Here is an 18,012-nt window from a genome sequence, read left to right as displayed (position 1 = left end):
ACCAGAACACAGATGACCAATTGAGAGTGTTTATTAAACACAATCACGGTAGTAAAAAACACAGCACAAAATTGTTAACACGTCTATGAAGGCGTGTGATACTGGACTCTTCGTCCGGGCTGTGAGCGGAGAATATGGATGGTCAGCACGGCCGAGCCGGAGGATTCCCGTCAACACCCCGAGGTCAAGGTCAGGCGAGGGTCGAAACACAAGGTAACACGTTGGAGGCTGAGGTAATCAGGGAATAGGCAGAATCAGAAGTCGATGTACGAACCAGGTCAGAACCAGACGAGCAGGCAGACAAGGAACAGGCAGGATCGGTGGTCGGAAGGCAAAAACGGGTCAAGAACGGGCAGACAGACTGACAGGTATCCAAAAACGCTGGTAAGTGAGCACACAAAGGTAGAACACAAACTGGCAAAGGAACATGGGAAAACACAGGGTTTAAATACACAAGAGGGCGGGAAGACAATTGGACACAGGTGGAGATAATCAGGGAGGAGTCAGGTAATCAGGAGCAGGTGAAACAATCAAGGAGGGGAAGTAAAAACACCAGACATGACACCAGAGGGAAACTTAACAAAATAAACAGGAAATGACAGAGAAAACAGAAAAGACAGACACAGTCTGGGAGCAGACATGACAAGGGGGAGGGCTGAGTTTTTTCTTCGTAAACAACTTAATCATTTGATAAGGCCGTTTCAATGTGTTATAGATCGCATTCCTGCAGTTTGCGGTTGATAGCTGCAAAAGATCCCCAAAGCCTGTGCAACAGAAACGATTACAGCTGTTGACGGCATGATGAATACTTTCAGAGAACAAAGTTATCGATGACTGCTGATAGCGTCACAGGTCTGGAAGGGTTGTCTCATTTCATAGGAGAATGTTTCAACCCCTACCCCTCGCAACTCCGATTCAAGGGGTAGTGCCAAGTGCAAGGGCCAAGGGGTAGGGGTAGGGGTAAGGGGGAGGGCCATGGGGTGAATTGTGATTGGGTCTTAATGTCTGTACAGTACAACCCGTCTATCCTTTAGTTCTTAGGTTGGATAAAGAAAACCTCTTTGAAAACCTGTTACAAACCTTCTTAACACCTTTTGGAGAGAAACCTGAATAAGCGTGACTCTCAAGATGCCATTATATTTCCCGAAGGTGACTTTAAATACCCATAGTGCACCTGTCTTAACATTTCGGACATGATGTTCCTGCCTGAGTAAACCTTACTGAAGCCTGAGGGTCTGAGCGTTCAGTCTGTTGTCACGGTGACCGCGCAGCATCTGGGTTTGTTCTTAGCGGCTGCTGTAATGGATTCTCCATTCGGGCCGTTGCCTCTGGTGACAGTTTGTTTCTGAGCTCTGAGGACGGAGCTCGTGCATCCTCTGAGGTGTTGACAGTCTCCTCTTTAGTCCGGCCTTTGTGTTCAGCCACACAAAACCATATTAACCGTTCTCTGCTTCTATGTTTAGCTCTCACTGTTGTCCACTCGTCTGCTGCACAAATCTGGAGTTCTGTTTATTTACTAGAATCCCATTTTCACGCTCGTGGCTTTAAACCAAAATATGATGATGGCGGATCTGAGGAGTTTATGTTTTAACCTCCTAAGACCCAGCTTTGGGTTTTCTGTCCACATTTGTGGACGAGAGTTTCACAACTTTATACAAAAAAGAGAAAAGAAAACTGTCCACCACAAAGGACATTCCATAGAAATTTTAAAAACTGCATCTGAAAAAACTGTTACATCATGATGTTTCCAATATTGGCACTTACTTAATAAAAAACAAAAAAAGCTTGTACTTTGCTGACATTTCCTGGGTCTTAGGAGGTTAATGGGATCAGACAAACAGGGAGTGCAAGGGGTTCTCTGTACTTAACTTCCTGAGGCCCAGGAGAATACAAATTTTGGTATTTTTTTATCAAAAAATTGCCTAGACCAGTGTTTCTCAGTGGGGGCGGTATCGGTGTCATCCCCCAGGGGGCCTTGGGACACCATCGGGGGGCATTTGGAACAAGAAAGCTGAGAGGGGGTTGCTGGGATGGAAATGGGGGGGCGTTAGTCTGTATAAGGATCAATATCAAGCAACATGTAATAAGCATACAATAAGGTATGTCGCATCACTTAAAAACTGCCTAGACCAGTGTTTCTCAGTGGGGGTGGTATGGTCCCCCAGGGGGCCTTAGGACACTGTTGGGGGGCGTTTGGAGCAAGAAAGCTGAGAAGGGGGCGCTGAGATCAAAATGGGGGGGGGGTGTTAGTCTTCATAAGTATCAATATCAAGCAACATGTAATAAGCATGCAATAAGGTACGTAGCATCACTTACTGAGCTAGCCCCCCTTGTGCTTTAGGAGCCACCGTAGCCACTGGAAGTAGCCGAGCCTCATGGGTAGACAGCGCTAACAGCAGCAGCAGCCATGAGCCGACAGACGTGGACCAATGAGGAGACTGAATGTCTCACTAACATTTGGTCACATGTCCATATTACAAAACCGGCTCCGAATGAGCTGTTCTGACAGTCATACGAACCACTAGAAATGCAACTTAAAGGTGAATTTTCTGGTGTCATCAAGCCAGTTGATTTGACCCAAAAGTTCACTGAACTGGTTAGACTTTGGTGGTCAGAGGTCAAAGGTCAAACTCACTGTAGCCCACTAAACAAACAGACAAAACAAACATTTTCAGTCGTATATTAATGAAAATGTGTGGGATAATTGGATAAAATGATGAGGTGATCCTCAGTGGAATGAAGAACTGCAGTCATTAATGTATAGTTAGAGGTTCCATTTCACCATAAAATTCACTTAATACTTTTTATTACATTCCTTCGTGTTTTCACTCCATAAATCATATGAGTCTAGACAAACCTGACGTAACAGGAGCCACTGCATCAAAATAAAACACTTCCAGTCAAGTTTGTTGTGACTGTTTTAAACAGTGTACGGTGTATCATATGTGATTCAGTCAGATAAGGTTTAACTTTGGCAGGAACCTTCAGCATGACTTCAGATTTATATTTGTAGTATTTGTAGTATTGACTCCCTTTGATCAGTGATGCACTGGTGTCAGTACAGACTTATATCTGTAGTAGTTGTACTTGTAGTATTAGATGTAAGTACAGACTCATATCTGTAGTATTTGTAGTATTAGGTGTCAGTACAGACTCATATCTGTGATATTTGTATTTGTAGTATTTGTAGTACTTGGTGTCAGTACAGACTCCTATCTGTAGTATTTGTATTAATGGTATTTGGTGTCGGTATAGACTCATATCTGTAGTATCTGTAAAATTTGTATCTGTAGTACTTGTATTACTTGGTGTCGGTTAGACTCATATCTGTAGTATCTGTAAAATTTGTATCTGTAGTACTTGTATTACTTGGTGTCGGTATAGACTCATATATGTAGTATTTGTATCTGTAGCATTTATAGTATTTGTATTTGTAGTACTTGGTGTCAGTACAAACTCATATCTGTAGTATTTGTATCTGTAGTATTTATAGTATTTGTATTTATAGTACTTGGTGTCAGTACAAACTCATATCTGTAGTATTTGTATTTGTAGTACTTGGTGTCAGTACAGACCCATATCTGTAGTAGCTGTATTTGTATTTGCAGTACTTGAAGGTGTCATTTTCCTCCTTTAGTTCCATCAGTCTTTAGTCTTTTTTCTCTGTTTTCTGATGCACACACACACACACACACACACACACACACACACACACACACACACACACACACACACACACACACCTACACACACACACACACACACACACACACACACACACGCCTGAAGTGGTGAAACAGCACAGACTCATATCTGTAGTATTTGTATTTGTAGTATTTGTATTTGTAGTTCTTGGATTACTTGGTGTCAGTACAGACTAATATGTGCGACATTTGTATCTGTAGTATTTATAGTATTTGTATTTGTAGTACTTGGTGTCAGTACAGACTCATATCTGTAGTATTTGTATTTGCAGTACTTGTAGTTGTCATTTTCCTCCTTTAGTTCCATCAGTCTGTAGTCTTTTTTTGTGTTTACTGCTGCACACACACACACACACACACCTACACACACCACACACACACACCACACACACACATTCCTGTAGTGGTGAAACTGCACAGACTCATTTGCATGTTAATCCGTTGGTTCACGGTGTGCTGCTGTGGTGCTGTGTGGTTTCATTTAATTTGTATAGTGTTGAGTTGATCCTTATCTGTCTTAACTAAAGCAGCGGAGCCGCTGTGTGAACACCAGTGGATTCCTGTAAACACAGCCTGAGGACAGCGCTGTAAACGTCTGCACATGTTCTGTTGGCATGTTTGGATTCATGTCAGCGCCACAGCAGAGGAACCCTGGGAACCAGCCGTGACGGACGGACGGCTCTGGGTACCCTCTGAGGGGGGTGTTCAGACAGCGGACATGGGGTGGGCATCAGAGGAAACGTCTACAGTAGATGAACGTCCACTGGAGGAGGCGGGGTTAGGTGTCAGGGCTCACTCTGATTGGTTACGTCAACATTTTACCATTATTGTTCAGTGAAGTGAGTTATTGTGTCCAGCTGAAAACAATGACTGAAAATGGACTTTGAGGAAAACAGAAAACATCTGGTTAAACTTTAACAAATAGAAACTATGTGGACAAAAGTATGTGGACACGTTGAATTCAGGTGTTTCTTTTCTAACAGGGGTCTAACAATAATGACTAATGTTATAATACAGTTTTACACTGCAAAAATCTAAATCTTACCAAGTGTATTTTTCTCATTTCTAGTCCAAATATCTCATCACACTTAAAATAAGACATAATCACCTAAAGAGTAACTTTTCAGTGAGATGTAAACTTATTTTTAGACAATAGTTCTGGACATTTTATAACAAAACATTTTATAAAAAGCAGAAAATTGGTAAAATTGCATTTACTTATCTAAAGAAACTTCAGGTTATTCACATTTTTTTTGTAAAATAACAATTTTTTTATATAAACATTTTCATGTAATTTTACTTTTTTATACCAACACAAAGACAAAATTTGCTGTTTTCATTATTTATAGGTTTAATATGATAGTATTTAACTGGTCTGACCTACTCGATATGTAATTGGTCTGTATGTGGAATCTGAATTAAAATGATTTTGACATCCTCGATTGTTAATATCTTCAGTGTAATTTTTGTAATTCACAAATCCATCCTACCATCCTACGGGCCAGACCGGATCCTTTGGCGGGCCAGAAGAAATCCAAGATGGCAGCACGTCTCTCTGTCTCTGTGTGTGTCTGTTTTTAAACTGAACGTTATCGGTGTAGCTTTTGGATATTACCTTCCATTTTTCTCGCAAGTTGTTGGAAGACATTGACACATGAATCTGAAGTCGAGATTGATTTTAAATTGACTTAATGTGATCGTTCTTTGGATCATTAAGTCGGGACTGACCTCTGCGGTACAAGACTAACCCAGCATGCATCTGGATGAGTGGCGGCTGCTCGTCTTTCAGACAGGGGAAGCTCATTGTCAGCTTACATCAAAAAAAAAAAAAAAAAAGTCAAGTTATTTAAACATACATTCGTCCCTCCATTCCTTTTTAAGAAAATGCTCAGTGACCTTATCGTACACAGTTGGTGTCTTTTCCAGGGACTGAACCAGTGTCCTCTGAATGTCCAGCAGAGCTGGGCTGCTTCGACGGCCTTGGTCCATTGTGTTGCAAGTATAAGACTTGAGCCTTTTTAAACTACAGATGCTCCTTTCACTCCGACCTAGCCGACAGTTTGATTGATTTAACTATCTACAAAACGATATTAAACTCAAACAAGAAATGATTAAATTATGAAACTGAAACAAGAAAACACTGAAATTATGTTAAATTGAAACAAGGAAGTCCAATGAGTGTGTTTTATTTACAGTGCAAGAAATGAACAAGTAATTTCGTAGTGGTTTCTCTCTGATTTCACAGCAGAATGTGTGACGGTATTAAACTGAACTGTGTCAGTGAAGGAGTAGATCTGAAATAGCTGTCAATCAAACAGGATTCAGCCTTTCGACTGATCCTCCAATCAGCACGTGGCATTCTGGCATCCGGCCCGGCCGAGCTCCGCCCACAGCTCCATTCACCCCAAGAGATGCCCGGCGTCCGGGGGCGGGACAACATCGTGGCATTTATCCAATTACCGTCCAGTTTTGAGGCAATGGAAAAAAACTGTTCCACTCAGTCCCATTGAAGTGCATGGACGCCCGCAGTCTATGGACAAATGCACTGAGCAGAGATGGAGGAGAAAACAGAGACACGGGAATGGAGGAGAAGTGAACAACATCCAGTCTGTTGATTTGTGATAAAGCTGATTCTGAACGAACTCGTCTGTGAGATGAACGTGTTCTAACACATTTGTAGTTAATGAAATGTCAACAGAACCGAACAGATTTAATCATTTAATTTTGGTAATTTTAGGGGAAGCCGGGCTTCCCTTGCAGTCTATGAGAAATCGCCACTGATGTGGATAATCGTGCTATTTTCAAACCACTTAATTTCTGAATGTTGGATACAGCACGGTGACCCCATGGGATGAGATCTTGTGTGGGGCCCCAGGCTGAGGGAGACTATCAGTGGTCTTCTATGTCTTCCATTTTCTTACAATTGCTCCCACAGTTGATTTCTTCACACCAACCTGCTTGCCTATTGTAGACTGACTCTTCCCAGCCTGGTGCAGGTCTACAGTTTTCTTCCTGGTGTCCTTGGACAGCTCTTTGGTCTTGGCCATGGTTGAGTTTGGAGTCGGACTGTTTGAGGCTGTGGACAGGTGTCTTTTATTCAGAGAACCAGTTCAAACAGGTGACGAGTGGAGGACAGAGGAGCTTCTTAACCCTTTCATGTACAGTGGTCACTCCAGTGGACAGCTCTTCTACAGCTGTTCTCTTGTATATTCATGGATTTTGTTGTTCTTTTCGTTGTTTTTTTGTTTGTTTGTTTTTTTTACACATGTCTTTATTAAAGTTTTAAGACACTACATATCTTTTCTGACATGAATTGTTAACATTATGTAGATCTCTCCTGAGCATAAACCCCCAGAATCACAAGCCCTCTCCGTAGTTTTCACACAATTTATCAGTAAATACATGTTACTGTGTGTCAAAAATTAAACGTGTGGTGTCCAGCTGAGTGGACGATTTTGCAACTTCATGAAAAATGGGTTCATAAGAAGTTTTTTTTTTTTTCATTATTATTTTTTGTATGTGAGTTTGTAAGTATGTATGTTTTAAATTTTTAAAATAATTTTTATTTATTTATTTATTTATTATTTATTTTTCAGAGGAAAATTTTCAATCGCATTGTTTTTTTCATGCCTAAAGAGGAATTTAAAGAGGATTTAGGTTCTCATAATTTGTGCATGAAAGGGTTAAAGAAGAAGTTACACGTCTGTGAGAGATGCAAATCTGGCTTGTTTGTGGGTGACCAAATACTTATTTTCCACCATAGTTGACAAATAAATTCTTTAAAAATCCTACAGTGTGATTTCCTGAATTTTTTTTTCTCATTTTGTCTCTCATAGTTGAAGTGTACCTCTGATGAAAATTCCAGACCTCTCATCTTTCTTAGTAGGACAACTTGCAAAATCAGTGGCTGATTAAATACTTTTTTGTCCCACTGTACATCTTCCTGCTACGGTCGTGGTGTTTTCATGACTGTTCCCTCGCCGCTTACGCTGTATTTCATGTCTGTGTTCCTGCAGGGTGACCTCCGACAGCTGACCTTCCTGATGGGCGACCCGGACGCCGCCCACAACCACTGCAGCCGCCACCCACCCCGCTGTGGAGAGACCGCCTCCAAGTCTCAGCGCTCTCCATGCACCGACAACGCTCTGGAGGTGAGGACAGACGAGAGATTAGGAAAAACTCACATCACTGTTGTTACAAGTTCATTCACCTCTGTGTAGTATTTTCGTTTTTTTTTTTTTTTTACCTCAGACGTTTAGTTAAGCCTTTATAGACAATTGTGTCTCTGACGCCACAGTCTTGCATACGTCATTTAACCCTTTCATGCATGAATTATGAGAACCTTTGTTGAGATTTTTTTCCTGAGTGTTTTTATTCATCTTTAGGCATGAAAAAAACAATGCGATTGATTTTTTTTTTTTTTTTTTTTTTTTAATGAACCTGTTTTTCATTTAGTTAGAAAAACATCCACTCAGCTGGACACCATGCATTCAATTTTTGAAATAAAGAAACATGTATTTAAAACCCATCATCAGAAAGTCCTATACAGTGTGAAAACTGTCCATTCATTCATTATTTTTTGTTTATTTCGAGCATTTACAGAATATATGCAAATTCGAAACTCCAAAATCATTCATCTACACTAGAGAAGGAGTTGGAAGGAGAAAAACTATGAAACAAAAACATTTTTAATGCAGCTAATCTGATGTTTTCTCACATTTTAACATACTCTAATACAGGGGTGTCAAACTCAGTTCCACATTCGCCCGAATTTGATCCAGATAGGCCGGACCAGTAAAATAATAACAGTGAAAAAAGTAAAATTACGTTATGGTCAGGTTTACATCTACAAAGTTGCCCTAAAAATCTGAATAGCATGAACAACTTGAATTGTCTTAAGAAAAACAAGTGCAATTTTAACAATATTATGCCCTGTTTTATCAGTTTATCATTTACACATGTGCATTACAATCGCACAAAACATTTAGTAACAGGCAGAATATTGGTAAAATTGCATTTACTTTTCTTAAGACATTTCCGTTTGTTCATATTTGTTCAGGTTATTCACATTTTTTGTAAAAGTATAGTTTGGTAATGTAAACATTTTCATGTAATTTTACTTTTTTTACACCAAAAAAACAAAGAGAAAATTCAGGGTCGCCATTATTTATAGGTTATTATGATAATATTTTACTGGTCTGACCCACTTGAAATCTAATTAAACTGTATGTGTCTGTATGTGGAACCTGAATTAAAATGATTTTGACACCACTGATTGTTGATATCTTCAGTGTAATTTTTGCATTTCACAAATTCATCCCGCGGGCCGGATTGAACCCTTTGGCGGGCCAGATTTGGCCCCTGGGCTGCATGTTTGACACCTGTGCTCTAATACTAGTTATTACTAACTTCATGGAGAAAATATGCAAAAAAAAAAAACCCAAAAAACTTTTGATTAAGAAAATGGTTAATTACAGTCTAATAACAATATTAGCAACTGATTTAAAGTATGTTATTGCAGATCAGGTTTATCAAGAACAGCAAAATTACAGTAACAGTATGAATAGCAGTGGATGGGATGATGCATTACTGTCCACTGTGTAGGTTGATATAATAACACTAATAATAATAATAATAATAATAATAATAATAATAATAATAATAATAATAATAATGATAATAATAATGATAATAATAATAATAATAATTAGAAGAAGAAGAAGAAGAAGTTGCATTTATGAAGCACTTTTCATTCAGCAGAATCTCAAAGTGCTACAGAGATAAGATATGAAACTAAAACAACCAAACCCATGAATACACAAGAGAACAGCTGTAGAATAGCTGTAGTGACCAGTATGCATGAAAGAGTTACATTACCATAACTTCTACTTTTGAAAAAACTCTAACGCAGGGGTCTCAAACTCATTTTCTTTCAGGCTCCACATTCAGCCTGATTTGATCTCCAGTGGGCCGGACCAGTAAAATAATAGCATCATAACCTATAAATAATGAAAACTCCAATTTTTTTCCTTCATCTTAGTGCAAAAAAAACATTAAATTATGAAAATACTTACTTTTATAAACTATCCAAAAAAAAAAAAGATGTGAATAACCTAAAAAAAAAAACCCTGAAGTTTCTTAAGAAAAATAAGTGCAATTTTAACAATATTATGGCTCAACTTATTTCTACATTGCACTTATTTTTCTTAAGAAATTTCAGTTTCTTTCAGGTTATTCACATCTTTTTTGTTTGGATAATTTATAAAAGTAAGTATTTTCATGATTTAATGGGGGGTTTTTGAACTAAAACAAAGACAAAAATTTGGAGTTGTCATTATTTATAGATTATGATGCTATTATTTTTTACTGGTCCGGCCCAGTTGAGATCAAATGTGGCCCCTGAAAGAAAATGACTTTGAGACCCCTGATATACAGGGCGTATAAAAACAAACTATACATTTTGAAAAATTACCCCCATAATTTTTGGAATTTTTTTTTATGGACATCGGTAGGTAGGGGATTGGTGGATATTGGTTCACATTTACAGACCCAGGTTTTCATGCATGAGTGAGCAGGGGCAAACTGCACGATCCAAGTTAAAACTGGTTTGCGTGAAGTAGCGGTGGGATTTAAACCCAATCAAAGGTCATGGGAGGGGACAATGGGCGTCCATGTTGTTTTCCATGAAATTGCCAGGTTACAGCATTAACACTTTTGACAACATGTCAATTTCATTTCTTTACCCATGGCAGCTGTTCCTGCCTTTCAATGTTAATTCAACTTGTTTAGGCCTGAAAATGTCACTGAGGACAGGACAAGTTAGGGTTCGGGTTTGGGTTCGGGTTAACCAGAAAGTGAACACAGACTATCACACAAGATAAAAGTTACTTGAAATAACTAAAAATAAGAAGAAGAACATGGACACAGAATGATCTAGACCAGGGGTGTCAAACTCATTTTAGTTCAGGGGCCACATTCAGCCTAATATGATCTCAAGTGGGCCAGACCGGTAAAATAATCACAGTGGAAAAAGTGAAATTAAATCATGATAATGTTAACGTCTACAAAAATCTGAGTAACTTACATTACAATTACAAATACACAAAACATTCAATAACAGGCAGAATATTGGTAAAATTGCATTTACTTCTCTTAAGACATTTCAGGTTCATATTTGTTCAGGTTATTACATTTTTTGTAAAAGGATAGTTTGTTAATATAAACATTTTCATGTAATTTAACTTTTTTACAGTAAAACAAAGATGAAGTAATTATTTATAGGTTATTATGATAGTATTTTACTGGTCTGACCCAATTGAGATCTGATTGGTCTGTATGCGGAACCTGAAGTAAAATGATTTTAACATCTTTGATTGTTAATATCTTCAGTGTAATTTTTGCATTTGACAAATTCATCCATCAAGGGCCGGACTGGACCCTTTGACAGGCCGGATTTGGCCCCCCGGGCCGCATGTTTGACACCTGTGCTCTAGAAAAACTTAAATGTTTGAGCACATGGAAAATAGTTATTTCTGTAATCCCATAAAGCTACGTTATGCACATTTACAGTCATTTTTTGTAATAAATATGATTTAAAAAGTCTGTTTTTTCAATTATTTTTTATTATAACACACTGTTTTAAGCATTTGTTGTGTTTAACCCTTTCATGCATGATGTCTACATTTATGGACACATAGTTGAAGCTCACTTTCCAAAGGTTATAAAAGCAATATTCTCTAAACCACATGGGGGCAGTCTCTATAGACCCTAAGCAATAAACAAAAGTATCATCTTAGTTTTTAGAATTTGGACTGCTCTGTGATCTCATCAAGTGAATCTCCTAAGACCCAGCTATGGGTTTTCCGTCCACCTTTATGGACAAGAGTTTCACAGCTTTATACGAGAAAAAATAACAAAAACAAAAACTATCCATTACAAACAACATTCCATAAAGATTTTTTTTAAAAAATGCATTGGAAAAAACTGTTGGATCATCATGTTTCCAATATAGGCAATTATTTACTTAAAAAAAACCCAAAAAGAATGTACACTGAACAAAAATATAAATGCCCCACTTTTGTTTTTGCTCCCATTTTTCATGAGCTGAACTCAAAGATCTAAAACTTTTTCTATGTACACAAAAGGCCTATTTCTCTCAAATATTGTTCATAAATTTGTCTAAATCTGTGTTAGTGAGCACTTCTCCTTTGTCCTTTGCTGAGATAATCCATCCACCTCACAGGTGTGGCATATGAAGAAGCTGATTAGACAGCAGGATTATTGCACAGGTGTGACTTAGGCTGGCCACAATAAAAGGCCACTCTAAAATGTGCACTTTTACTGTATTGGGTGGTCCAGGGGGGTGAGAAAACCAGTCAGTATTTGATGTGACCACCATTTTCCTTGCACAGTCTTCTTCATGAATTCTCTGAAACAGCTTTGGAGATGGCTGATGGTAGAGAAATGAACATTCAATTCACAGGCAAAAGCTCTGCTGGAGATTCCTGAACTCAGCATGCCAGTTTCATATTCCCTCAAAACTTGTGACATCTGTGGTATTGTGCTGTGTGATAAAACTGCACATTTTAGAGTGGCTTTTTATTGTGGCCAGCCTAAGGCACACCTGTGCAAAAATCATGCTGTCTAATCAGCATCTTGATATGCCACACCTGTGAGGTGGATGGATTATCTCAGCAAAGAAGAAGTGTTCACTAACACAAATTTAGACAGATTTGTGAACAATATTTGAGAGAAATAAACCTTATGTGTACACAGAAAAAGTTTTAGATCTATGAGTTCAGCTAATGAAAAATGGGAGCAAAAACAAAAGTGGTGCGTTTATATTTTTGTTCAATTTATATTCCTGGGTCTCAGGATCTTTAATATCTTCTTAATGAAACCATATTTTTTGAAAATTCAAAATGCATTTCAATCTTACCCTAATTAGGAGTAATAAAATCAATCTTTTTCCATAATTCATGCATGAAAGGGTTAATACTGATAATTAATGGCCAGATATTGAAATTTAAGTGCTTCTTGAAAAAAAGGTGCAAAAGAATTGGCAAAAAATAGACATTTTCTGACATTTTTATTACAAAGACAACATGAAGAAACCCTTGCGGCCTGTTATAACCTTATAGTCCTTACAGGGTTAAGCTGTTTGTGCTGAAGCTCCCACATGTCTATTGAAACCCCTCAGCCCAGACTGACAGACTCCTGCTGTTAATACCTGTTCCACACGTTGAAAAGCAGTGAAAGCTCCTCAGAGGGCTTAAACAAACATGGCTGACTCTTGTGGTTTTGATGCCGTCTGGTGGATTTAACAGCGGCGAGTGTTTGGATGTTCATTACGTTTTAACCTTGATCTGTGTTTGTTTGTGTTTTTTTTTTTTTTTATTTCTAAAAACCGTCTCTTCTGTTTCCACACCAGAACCTGCTGCTGTCCTCGAACGACCTGGAGGCCCTGCTGGGGGGGGATCCTGAGGACGAGGCCTTTCTGGGCTTCAGCAGATCTGTGAGTCGGATGTTTTTGTTTATTCCGTACCTTTCCAGGGAAGAGAAGCATCACATCATGTTGACTCTTTAAAAGCTGCGAATTCTTTGATTAAATGAGGTGATGTAGACCCAAAACAGAAAACACGCGGTTGCTTAGCGCTGCAGATTGGACCCAGAGCCGGAGCGTGGGCAGCTGATCGGTCGTCATGGCGATTAAAGCCAGCTGTGGACGGGCAGACACTGACCTGGTTTCACTGCCTTCAGTTCTTTTTTTTTTTTTTGGTTCTTCTGTAAAACCCACCCGTCCTGCGTCTGTCATTAATTAGCGCCGCGGTGCACAGCCTCGGGCGTCTGAGGCCCCGTCCCCCGTCCCACCTCGTGTCCTCGGCTGACTGGTCCACTTCACATGTGCATCTGTACATACATGTGTCCCGTGTACCTGACCCGTCTGCCTTCCAGTCCATCACTCTTTGTCTTTGTTGTGGCGCGCAGAAGAAGTTCACATGTCAGTCGCTATTAATTATAACATAATAACAGGCTTGGGTTTGTACTTGAAAGAATGGAAATGTATTGGCTTTAATTTGAATAATAAAAACAAAATTGTCATTAAAACCACAGAAACAGTAATACAAACAAGTATCCAGAAGAAAGGGATGCTTTAATACCCTCCAACTACTCTGTAATTTAACTTATTTGTCTGGTTAGTTACAGGGTGCATGAGCAGCCACTCCGTTTTCCAAATCCTCCAGGAATATATGAGTTGTAATTATTGCAAGAAAAACAGTCACAACAGAAACACACCAAAGGCTGCAGATGTACAGGGTGGGGAAGCAAAATGTACAATATTTTGAGGCAGGGATTGAAAGACAGTGTATGACCAATTAGTTTATTGAAAGTCATGAGAATTTATTTGCCACAAGAAAATTGACATAATAGAAAATGTTTTTATTCTATGTGTCCTCCTTCTTTCTCAATAACTGCCTTCACACGCTTCCTGAAACTTGCGCAAGTGTTCCTCAAATATTGGGGTGACAACTTCTCCCATTCTTCTTTAATAGTATCTTCCAGACTTTCTGGTAATAGTTTTGCTCATAGTCATTCTCTTCTTTCCATTATAAACAGTCTTTATGGACACTCCAACTATTTTTGAAATCTCCTTTGGTGTGACGAGTGCATTCAGCAAATCACACACTCTTTGACGTTTGCTTTCCTGATTACTCATATGGGCAAAAGTTTCTGAAAAGGTATGGATAATAGTGTTAGGTATGATTATGACATCAATATATGTTTGGTTTCAAAACAACTGACCTAGTGCCTGCTGAGAAAAAACAACTAAATGTTCATTGTAAATTTGCTTCCCCACCCTGTAATGTGCTTCCAGAAGACGTCCATCTTTTAACCCATAAAGACACAAACTGCCACTGTCTACCAAAACCATCCACTGATGAAAACTGTTGAACCCTTTCATGCACAGTGGTCACTCCAGTGGACAGTTATTCTACAGCTGTTCTCTGGTATATGCACAGGTTTTGTTGTTTTAGTTGTATAATCAGCCGACACAGTGGACACTTCTACACCATCCAGTACACTGATATTCATACCATTACAGTAACATTGCTGTTCTTAAGAACCTGATTTGCAGTAACATGTTTGAGTGTAAATCAACTGTTTAATTGTTAGACTGTAATTAACTTTTTTTTTTTTTAAGAAACAAAAAGGTTTTTTTTTTTTTTTGCATATTATCTCCATGAACTAGGAAGATTATTACTGTTATTAATTATTTAAGGAGAAGAGGTGGGACTGTATAAGTTATGCTTCTTCTCACTCCTTTTCAAATATGTATTATATACTCAGTGCCAATGAAAATGCAACACTTGAAAATTCTTATATTTTTTTAAATCGATGAGGATTTTTATTCCATAAGCTCTTTGGAATTAATCATAGGCCATGTCTATACAGTAAAAATAAAAAATCACATCCAAATTTGTTGACAAAAAATAAGGATAAAGAAAGAAACCCAAGGACCCCCAAAACCAAAAGTCACAAAGCGGTCCTGGAGGTGCTGCAGCTCACTGTAGCGATCCTGCTGTGGCGTGGTCACACGTGCTCGTCCAGGTCCAGGTCTGTCTGCAGCTGAGCCAGTTTCTTCATGCCTCTGTTGTTCCTGACTATGGTGGACACATTGCATCCAAAACGGCGCGCCACCTGCCGAGCAGAGATTACAGCCTCCAGGAGCCCCATAGCATGGCATCTGTGGTCACGTGTCAGTCTGGGCATCGCTGAGTTATTGCAAATGATTTTGGTGCTTTTCAGTTTGCCTTTATATACAGAACATGACCACTCCTTAACTGACCACAGTTCCTTAAGTTGAGCAGTTCATTACTGAGCAATGAGAAAAACAAGTCTTATGAATGCAGACAAGTTCATTCAAGCGTGACAATAGCTCAAGCCGTCTCAGGTTGTTAAGAAATTGTCTGGGATTATCTTATACATGTGAAACTGAAACATATTGATGCAGCTCAGGAACAATAAAACACATTCAAGTGTTGCGTTTTCATTGGCACTGAGTATATGTCTTAAGTTTAAGTGTTTTGTTTATTTATTTTCTTCTGTTTTGGACATTCATATTCAAAATAAATACATCAGTCAATCAAATCAATCAGTCAAGTGAGTCATAACTAGCATTAGAATATGTTAAAATGTGAGAAAACATCAGATTAGCAGCATTACATTTTTTTTTATTTCATTATTTTTATTTCAGATATTGGGTTTTAAATACATGTTTCTGTGCTTCAAGAATAAAATGCATGGTGTAGCCAAGTGGACATTTTTGTAAATCCATGAAAAAAAAAAAAAAAAACCCAACTGCATTGTTTTTTCATGCCTAATGAGGAATAAAAACACTCAAGAGAAGATCTCGACAAAGGTTCTAATAATTCATGCATGAAAGGGTTTATACCTGTTGATCCATTAATGGAAATATTTGGTGTAAAATACAGTTCTTCATCTTTTCATGGTCATCAGATATGACCCATTTGGACATTCAGAGGCTCCGTAGTTACCATGGAAACACCGTCATCTTCTGTAACATTAATTCACCTGTAAAACCCATGGAGTTGGATCAGTGACAGTGGATGGAGACATATTAATAAATGAACAATAATAATAACAATAATAATGAACAAAAATGTATAAACCCCCCCTGACAAAATAATAAATAATGTGACAAAATAAGCTAAAATTGACTAAAATGAAGTAAAAAACAAACAAACAAACAAAAAAAAACATAATAAGCAACATTTTTGGTTTTTCCCCTGTAAGTCGCTTTGGAAAAAAGCATCTGCCAAATGCATAAATGTAAAAGTAAATGCAAAGTAATGAATAAAATTAATAAAAATGAATAATAAATCAATTAAGTAATTGGTATCATGAATAAAAGAAGCCACAAACTCAAAGAAATTGAGGAATCTTTTTTTTTAAATAAAGGTTAACAAAATGAATTAAAACAAGTAAAATTATAAATAAAATGAACAAAATGAATTTTTAAAAAAAATGTACAAAAATAATAAGCACCAACAACAACATCCAAAAAGTGAACAAAACTTAAATAAAAATAATTGGTGTAAAATACAGTTCTTCATCTTTTCATGGTCATCAGATATGACCCATTTGGGCGTTCAGAGACTCTGCAGTTACCATGGAAACACCGTCATCTTCTACAACATTGATTCCCCAGTAAAACCCATGGAGTTGGATCAATGACGGTGGATGGACACACTGGATTTATGTTCAGTTAATGAGAGATTATGTTGAAAAAGTCATTTTTTTTCTTCAGTTTTCTTGATTTTTAATATAATTATCCTCGAAAAGTTTTTTGTTTTTTTGTTGTTGTTTTTTTTTACTCCCCTCTCTTTCCTTCTTTCTTTTTCTCTGCTAAAAGCCTGACTAGGGACCGGAGATGGAAACTAGCAATAGCTATAATCTCCTTATGTGAATCATCAGTTACTACGGCTTGTTTGGAACAGGTAGAAGTTTTACTCTGTAATTTGCATTGTCCCTATCAAATAAACGTAATAAAAAAATTAAAAAAAAACTTCATTCTAAACTTTTAGGTACGTCCACATCCGGGGTGTCAAACTCATTTTAGTTCAGGGGCCACATTCAGCTAAATGTGATCTGCAGTGGGCCAAACCAGTAAAATAATAACATAATAATTTATTTAAAAAAAATGTCATCTCCAAACTTTTCTCTATATTTTACAGTGAAAAAAGTAAAATTAAACGATGAAAATGTTGACATCTACAAACTGTCCTTTCAAACAATGTGAATAACATGAACAAACTGAAAGAATAAGTGTAATTTTAACAATATTCTGTCTCAGTTTATCATTTCCACATGTTTACTCTAACGTACAGATCACAGTGGATCTACAGATACACAAAACATTTTGTATCGGGCAGAATATTGTTAAAATTGCACTTATTTTTCTTAAGACATTTCAGGTTTTTCTAATTTGTTCAGATTATTCACATTTTTTGTGAAATTATACTTTGTTGTAGTGTAAATACATGAAAATATTTACATTTACAAAGAGAAAAATGTGGAGTTGTGAGTATTTATAGATAATTATGATAGTATTTTACTGGTTTGACTCCCTGGAGATTGAATTGGTCTGAATGTGGAACCTGAACTAAAAGGATTGTTAATTTCTTAATATCTGTTTTTGCATTTCACAACTTCATCCCAAGGGCCGGAATGGACCATTTGGCGGGTGGGATTTGGCCCCCAAGCCGCATGTTTGACACCTGTGGTC

At 37.8% G+C, this 18,012-nt stretch overlaps 1 protein-coding gene across 1 annotated transcript in view; it reads left to right on the top strand.

Annotated features, from left to right (window-relative positions):
* The window catches only part of LOC115429146 (collagen alpha-1(V) chain-like), a 40,250-nt gene extending 26,659 nt beyond the window's left edge, over positions 1-13,591 (top strand). Inside the window, exons 5-7 of the mRNA XM_030148394.1 lie at positions 7,721-7,855; positions 13,135-13,218; positions 13,526-13,591. Of these exons, the coding sequence (XP_030004254.1) occupies positions 7,721-7,855; positions 13,135-13,218; positions 13,526-13,591 (285 nt within the window). The remainder of the gene's footprint in view (positions 1-7,720; positions 7,856-13,134; positions 13,219-13,525) is intronic.
* Positions 13,592-18,012: the final 4,421 nt, after the last annotated feature.

The sequence above is a fragment of the Sphaeramia orbicularis genome, chromosome 12, assembly GCF_902148855.1.
Source record: "Sphaeramia orbicularis chromosome 12, fSphaOr1.1, whole genome shotgun sequence".
Taxonomy (NCBI): Eukaryota; Metazoa; Chordata; class Actinopteri; order Kurtiformes; family Apogonidae; genus Sphaeramia; species Sphaeramia orbicularis.
This window is presented reverse-complemented; position numbering and strand designations above follow the sequence as displayed.